At 37.1% G+C, this 8,006-nt stretch overlaps 1 protein-coding gene across 4 annotated transcripts; it reads left to right on the top strand.

The window, feature by feature from the left end:
- Positions 1-727: 727 nt before the first annotated feature.
- Positions 728-3,834, top strand: LOC113286746 (alcohol dehydrogenase-like 1). Of its 4 annotated transcripts, XM_026535356.1 has the most exons (12): positions 767-786; positions 900-964; positions 1,089-1,217; positions 1,643-1,779; positions 1,875-1,924; positions 2,009-2,334; positions 2,455-2,537; positions 2,667-2,742; positions 2,843-2,907; positions 2,999-3,094; positions 3,171-3,332; positions 3,424-3,834. In XM_026535356.1, the coding sequence occupies exons 4-12, from the start codon at positions 1,774-1,776 to the stop codon at positions 3,538-3,540; spliced, it is 981 nt and encodes a 326-aa protein (XP_026391141.1). In that variant the 5' UTR covers positions 767-786; positions 900-964; positions 1,089-1,217; positions 1,643-1,773; the 3' UTR covers positions 3,541-3,834. The 4 variants fall into 4 exon arrangements, with proteins under 4 accessions (XP_026391143.1, XP_026391141.1, XP_026391142.1 ...); XM_026535358.1 differs by lacking the exon at positions 1,089-1,217 and having other exon boundaries at positions 728-786; XM_026535357.1 differs by lacking the exons at positions 767-786; positions 900-964 and having other exon boundaries at positions 1,080-1,217.
- Positions 3,835-8,006: the final 4,172 nt, after the last annotated feature.

Genomic DNA, 8,006 nt, shown 5'->3' with positions numbered 1-8,006 from the left:
CTGACAGAATTATCACTATCAAATTAAAAAAAAAGAAAAAAAAAGCTCAAACTGAGCCTACAACAACTCAAAGACTTTTCTCAGATTCATTAATTTCTCCTAGTTTTAGAGAATCATGGAGAAAACTGCAGGAAAGCCAATCAGATGCAGAGGTATTCTATTGATTTCTATTCTGGGCTTTGGGCTTTAGCGAGTACACTGTGGTGGATATTGCTTATGTTGTCAAGATCTGTCCTGAAATCCCTGTTGACAAGGCTTGCTTGCTTAGTTGCGGTGTCTCAACAGGTAATAATTTTCCTTAACTTGTCATTGATATTAATTCGAGGTAGACTACTTGGTGTTTTTCAAGCGATGATTATGACGTAATTCGACTTGATATGGTTTGTAGAAGTGATTTTATGGTTCGACTCATGATTTTGACAATTATGAGGCCCTAGATTGATAATGAAATGAACCCTCTAAATTCAATATTATAGATTTGGTCACATATTCCATTTTGCTTGATTTTGCCATTTCTCCCAATCAAGTGTAAATAATTTTGTGTACATTCAAAGACAAGTTGTTTGTTTGCGTAGGGGTTGGTGCAGCTTGGAAGGTGGCCGATGTAGAGGCAGGAAGCACTGTTGCCATCTTCGGCCTTGGTGCAGTTGTACATAGTAGTCTTCTTTACATAATCACATGAATAATTATGCTAATCACATTATACATAGGTTGCAGAGGGTGCTAGAATGCGCGGAGCTTCTAAAATTATTGGTGTCGATTTAAATCCAGAAAAGTTTGAAACTGGTACCGCAGGCCTGCAATCCACATACGTAAATTTTTATCTTTTTATGCATTATTCTGTGACATGATCCCTTTGCTTATGTAGCCTCATTTCCCGGCATCGTTTTTGGGAACAGGGAAGAAATTTGGAGTGACTGATTTCATCAATCCAAAGGATTGTGGGGAGAAACCAGTTAGTGAGGTTCGTGTTCGTGACTTGGAGTATATGGATCTTAAAATGTCATTTTACAACAAAAAGAATAATTTAGCACTATTGGAGTTTTGCAAATGTTATATTGATTATCATGTAATAAAAGAAATGACAGATGGAGGTGCAGATTACTGTTTCGAGTGTATCGGGCTAGCTTCTTTGAGTGCGAAACTTGTTTCCAGTGGCAACAGCCTTTTGATCATTACATGTTAGAAATAAACATTACATGTTAACCTCCATAGAGGTGCACCCAATTTCCTGCTCATTATTCTTCTCACATTTACTACCACTTGAAATTTCACTTTTTTTTTTTCCTCATTTCATTGCATCTCAAGTATATGGAATCTTTTTCAGAACATGTTTTGTTTTCTCTCTTTCACTATATTTTTTATTGCTCGCCCACTTTAAAAGAGATATGGGTGGTCATGACTCATGACAGAAATACCACTATCAATCCCACAGACTATTTCCCAAAGCACACTCATTCTTCAAACTTCAAACTGAAATACAACAATAAAGCTTTTCCTCAGTTTCACTAATTTCTTCTGCTTTTAAAAAAAATGGAGAAAACTGCAGGAAAACCCATCAGATGCAGAGGTATGCTATTGAAATTTCTGTCTTACTTTTTGGTAATCTTCTTAACTTTGCTGTGAATACTACTTTTTGCAGCTGCAGTATGTAGAGCAGCAGGAGAAGCATTGGTGATAGAAGAGATAGAAGTGGCGCCACCTAAAGCTTATGAAGTTAGGATCAAAATTTTATGTACTTCTCTTTGTCACAGTGATGTTACCTTCTGGAAAATGCCTGTAAGTATTCTACTAATGACTAGTCCATACGTTTAAGCAAAATTCATTATCCAAATGATTGTATTGGTTAATATTCATTTTTTGCTTTAACTTAGAGTTCTCCTATTTCGATATTTCCAAGGATATTTGGACACGAAGCTGTCGGGTAAATCTCAACTTAGCTTCTCATTTTGATACTAAAATTTTAGTTTTGGCATCTGAATTGCCATCTATAAAAAATGCTGTGCAGTGTGGTTGAGAGCGTGGGAGAAAATGTAATGGATGTAAAAGAGGGAGAAGTAGTGGTGCCAGTGTTTTTTGCAAATTGCGAGGACTGCAGGGATTGTAAATCCAAGAAGAGCAATGTTTGTACAGCTTTCGGATTTAAGACAGCTCAAGGAATGCCTAGGGATGGAACCAGCAGATTCACGGATTCCAGTGGAGAAACTGTGCATAATTTCTTCGGGGTTTCAAGCTTTAGTGAGTATACGGTTGTGGATATTGCTCATATTGCCAAGATCAGTCCTGAAATTCCTATTGACAAGGCTTGCTTGCTTAGTTGCGGTGTCTCAACTGGTAATAATATGCCTAAACTTGTTATTGACATAATTATGAGGTAGACTACTTCATTTTTTTTCAATACACGCCTTCGATTATGGTTTTTTGCTCTTAAACAAAATCTGTTTGTCTGTGTAGGGGTTGGTGCAGCTTGGAAGGTGGCCGATGTAGAGGCAGGGAGCACTGTTGCAATCTTCGGCCTCGGAGCGGTTGGGCTTGCGGTAAATATTAACACTATTGAATCATTTAATTTAAATTGACAGTATACTATAAAAATGTCCTGGAGTCTGCAGTATAGTAGTCAGGTCTACATGATCCACATGAATAATTAGTCTAACCAAAATACATAGGTTGGAGAGGGTGCAAGAATACGCGGGGCTTCTAAAATTATTGGCGTCGATTTAAATCCAGAAAAATTTGAAATTGGTAATCAAGACTTGTATATTTGCTTACTTTTCTGCATAATTCTGTCACATGATCCCTTTGCTTATATAGCCTCTTCTCTTGATATCGTTTTTGAAAACAGGGAAAAAATTCGGAGTGACTGATTTCATCAATCCAAAGGATTGTGGGGAGAAACCAGTCAGTGAGGTTCGTGACTTTATGGATTTGAAAATGTCATTTTATAACAAAAACGAACAATTTAGTACTCTAAGGATTTAAATGTTATTTTGATTATCAGGTAATAAAAGAAATGACAGATGGAGGTGCTGATTATTGTTTCGAGTGCATCGGGTTAGCTTCCGTAATGAACGACGCCTTCAGTAGTTGCCGTGGTGTACGTATCGCTTTTGTCTCTCACTGTTGTATATCCAACTGGCTGGTTGAACTCAAACACTTACATATGGTTGCAGGGATGGGGGAAGACAATCATATTAGGTGTGGAAATGCATGGTGCACCATTAAACATCAACACATATGACCTGCTGAGAGGGAAATGGATAGAAGGTTCATTCTTTGGAGGCATCAAAGCTAAAACTGATATTCCACTCCTTGTACAAAGTTACCTTAACAAGGTAATTTACATGTACATTTTTCTTTAGGGTAAAAAAAAGTTAAAAAATAAATAAATCTTAATCGTACATACTGAAAGTTTTGTCATTGCAGGAACTTCATTTGGATGGATTCATAACTCATGAAATCGGTTTTGAAGAAATCAACACAGCATTTGATTTACTCATTCAAGGGAAGAGCTTAAGATGCATTATTTGGATGAAAAAATAGACAATTGCTTTATGAACGGAACATAGTGAATTGTATCTTAAATACCACATGAATTTTCATGAATCCGTGAGTACTGTGAATGCGTATATTACACTAGCAAAAGCTATAGCGAAAATAGGGAAAATGCCCCAAAATCGAATGCAATCTTGGAAAAATGCCCCAATCTGTTATCTTTTCCATCCAAAACTGTTAGAAGTCAATTTGTGCACATGTAAGTCTTCCCATGCGAACAAAAGACAAGAAAATACCCTTACTGGTTTAGATGCTGCAACGTTACTAGACTACCAGATTTCCTACCATGATATTTTTTTCTTTTTCTTTTAAGATGCCATAGTCTTTTCTGCTAAACTGATTTTGCACTTCGTTATGGTGCACTAGTTTGCACAAATACCTGTCCGTTGTTTAGGTTTAGTAACGACCTTTGAGTTCACGTCTAGTATTTTTCTACTGATCCAACAAATGGACAAGTATTTACTTTCTATTGCCTCACTGTAAGAATACCAATGATGTAGCAGGACCCAAACCTACTGGACCATTTAGTTCCTCTTCTAGTTCTCGTAAATCCTCTTAAGTGGTTCTGCTATTATCCATTCTATATATATATATGCTAGTGTTTCGGTTCCTCAAAACCAAACATTACATCAAGGATGATCTTGTCTTTTTATTACACATGAAGACCCACATGTGCACGCAAATTGACTCCCAACTAATTTATCCTTACCCTGACCTTGAGCATTAACGGTGAAGAAAAACCAGAGAAACAACCCAACAACCACGACGGTGTACACAGCCCAGACGAGAGAATACCACAAAAATGTTTTAATAAGTCTTCCCACTAAGTTCGGAAATAACCCAACGACACTCTTGAATGTTATATCTATGGATGTATATACACAAGCAACAACATGCACTACACTAGAAATTGTCAGGAGTTTGAAAAAGAGGTCGAAGATTGCATCGACGGCAAGTGAATATCCGGGGGAGTAGGAGATTTTGATTGAATATAAGAGAAGAGTGGCTAGCGGAAGGACTGTAGAGCTACTTATTTGGGAAAAGATTAGAATTTTTTTCCAGGAAAATGGAATCTTGGAGGTCCTTATACATACCGAAAAATCCCAAGGCTGCTGATGGGGGAGGCAGGTTATGTGGGGGTGTACCAAGCCAAGGAAAAACCGGTTTTGTCTTGTATGAAAATCTATTTTGTCTTATCTTGGTTTTGGTATGCCCCCATCTACTTTGGTACCCTTATTAACAATCTTGAAAAATCCCATGGATTTGTTCGCTGGTTCTGTGTTCATGATTTTGGAAGTCTTGTGATCACAAAAAGATAAGTTTACGAAAGTGAACTGAAATCTAACTTTGTGGACGAATCTTTCATCCGACTACTCGATCAGATTATATTTATATAAATTTCACACCTGATGAATTTTGATGGACCACTTTGAACTGAATATTGACTTGAATATTACACAACAAAATTTCTTACAGGGGGTTAGTCGTGGGAGAGTTCGAGAGATTTTAATGTATTTGGGTTTTCTTCTGTTAGTCCTGAGGGAGTTTGAGGGAGTCTCTCCAAATCCCCGTTAGTCGTGGGGGAGTTTAGAGGAGTCTCCTAAACTCCCTAGAAAACACCTGTTAGTCGCCGGGGAGTTTAAAAAAAGCTCTTGAACTCCCTGTTAGTCATAAAACCCTACAATATTAGGGAGTTGGTTTCTTTGGGGAGTTTGAAGGAGTTTTTAGTGTATTTTGGTCTCACAACAAATTTCTCAAAAGAGTAGAGATTTTAGTGTATTTTGGTCTCACAACCAAATTTGGTTCAAAATCTTTCTTTTCAACAAGGTGTTAGTCCTCAAGGGAGCTGGGGGAGTTGGGTGTAGTTGTGTTTTTTCCCGTTAGTCGTAAGGGAGTCTCTCAAAATCCCCGTTAGTCGTGGGAGAGTTTAGAAGAGTCTCCCAAACTCCCTAAAAAACCCCGTTAGTCGTGGGGGAGTTTGAAAGAAACTCTTAAACTCCATGTTAGTGGTAAAAATTAGAATGATAGGGAGTTTGTTTTTTTGGGAGTTCTAGGGAGTTTATAGTGTATTTTTGCCTCACTCCAAATCTCTCAAAAAAGTAGAGATTTTGGGAGAGTCTCTCAAACTCCCTATACTCTCTTACACTCCCTCAAAATCCCCAAGATTCAAAATACATTAAACTCCCTCCAACTCACTCGTGGACTAACCCCCTGCAAATCATACGGATTTCTCAAATCTCAGCAACAAAAATGTTGTTCCCAACATGATGAAATGATTATCAGATGATGGCCATTATGATACAGTGAAACATTTTTATGAAAATATTAGGATAGTGATCTAGAGTCCATGAAAACGTGTGGATATATAGATTTGTTTAGATCTACATATCCCGTAAGATGCACCAGCAAAAAAAAATGTAGAAGTCTTCACAATTAGCGCTTCCCTGAGTCAACCACCGTCAAAACCATTTTCTCACCACTACCATCACCACCTATAACCAACCACTACTCCCTTAAGAACCCCAAATAAGAACCCTAATTTCATAAATAAATAAAGGGAGTTAGAATTGTATGGAGACCGTTAAATTGAAGGGGAAAAAAATTATCTCGTTGCACAAAATAACATACTATTGATACAGAGATATGATCATTTTCATTTATTTTTTTTCTTTTGATTAAAGATCAATGTTATTTGCAAATGAGAGTTTATTGTTTCTTAAAAGAGAATGAGTTAGGAGTAAACTTTCTCAAACTCCCTCTAATAAACTCTCTCAAACTCCCCACACTCTCCCAAACTCCCTGAACTCAAAAACACCAAACTCTCTCAAACTCCCTACACTCTCTCAAGCTCTCCCAAAATTCCTGAAATTTAAAATACACTCAACTCTCCAAAAATCACTCGAGGACTAACCTGCTTCTAGACTGTGGGTCTAAATTAACAAAGATCCCGACGTTTGTAAGAAAAATAGCGAACCTTAAAAGCGTGTAATAGACGCACATGGACTAAGTGGACAAAGAATGCCTTACTGGGTCGTTTTTTTCCCACCATAAACTAAACTAACTAACTAAGGTGTCAGGGTTTTACTGCTTTCATTCCGTTAACCAGGTAAACCCCATTGACCAAGGAAAATATGTTATTTTACCACCAATAATTTGGGAAAAGGGACTTAATGGTCATTTGTGTACACAATAAAATTTTCAAATCAATGTGTAGACAATAAATTCTTCACATCAACAATGGTTAAGAAAAGAACAACATCCCTACATGTGTTATCAAATTTTATAATACCAATCCGGTCCATCCAGTGATTGAAATTGTGTTATCAAATTTTATAATACCAATCCGGTCCATCCAGTGATTGAAATTGTTGGGTCGAACGAGCGAGGCGATGGAGGACCCTATATATGGTGATGGATTTGACATAAAAGATTGGATTTGGGTCAACCATGAAAGGACGATACTGCTCCTCTGAATCAAATTTTTCTTTTTTTTCCTTTAGATATTTTCGTAAATAAACCGAAGAGGAGGGGCAAATGGGTATATATTAGAGATTTTCGTAAATAAACCAAACATGAAGGACAATAAGGTATTAAACATTTTCGTAAATAAACAAAAGAAGAAGGACTAGATATTAGAGTCAAATATAAAGACTTAAAGGCCTAGACAAATAAACCTCTCACATTGAACAGTAAGGAAACCATCGCTTCCTACTGGTCGAAATAGGTCTATTTTAAGTTTTGTGAAATATGGTGAGGACACTTCGCAACGTATGTTTGTTTTGAAAAGAAAAAGATTAAAAAAAAAAACAAACTCAATTTGGAATTCATGACGTTACAATATTTAGGTGAGGACATTTGGCAACATATGATTGGTTTTAAAATTGCAAACTTACAAGGAAAATCTAACTTACTATGTTTGGAATTTTATGGAAGTCCAAATTCAATTTGGAAATCGAGTATAACTACTATATTAGGACCGACTCTTTATTCCAAATTAATATATAAAGGGATAAAAATCCACATATTTTCTACGAAAATAAAAGGAAAAACTAAATAAAATTTGCACATATTTTCCACATATTTAATGTATTTACCCCGCGCACACCAAATCAAAGATCCGTCGCCACGGGACGGGGCAAAACCCTGCGCAGACCAAATCAAAAATGCATTGCCACGGGGCGGGGGAAGCCCCGTGCACATAAAGTTAAAAAGAGAAAATAAATAAAAGTTGCACATATTCTCCACCTATTTGATGTATTTTTCCCGCCACACCAAATCAAAAATACATCGCCACTGGGCGGGATAAAGTCCTATGCGCACCAAATCAGAAAATGTATCGCCACGGGGTGGGGAAAAGCCCTGCGCAGACCAAATAAAAAATGCATTGTCTCGGGGCTGGGCGAAGCCCCGCACATACCAAATTAAAATAAAAAAAATACGTGCACGTGCACAAA

This window comes from Papaver somniferum, chromosome 6 (genome assembly GCF_003573695.1).
Source record: "Papaver somniferum cultivar HN1 chromosome 6, ASM357369v1, whole genome shotgun sequence".
Taxonomy (NCBI): Eukaryota; Viridiplantae; Streptophyta; class Magnoliopsida; order Ranunculales; family Papaveraceae; genus Papaver; species Papaver somniferum.
This window is presented reverse-complemented; position numbering and strand designations above follow the sequence as displayed.

Coding starts and splice junctions, on each gene's coding strand:
- LOC113286746 (XM_026535355.1), top strand. CDS start 1,534: ATGGAGAAAACTGCAGGAAAACCCATCAGATGCAGAG. Junction 2,538..2,666: donor TCGGAGCGGTTGGGCTTGCG/GTAAATATTAAC, acceptor CAAAATACATAG/GTTGGAGAGGGTGCAAGAAT. Junction 2,743..2,842: donor TCCAGAAAAATTTGAAATTG/GTAATCAAGACT, acceptor TTTTGAAAACAG/GGAAAAAATTCGGAGTGACT.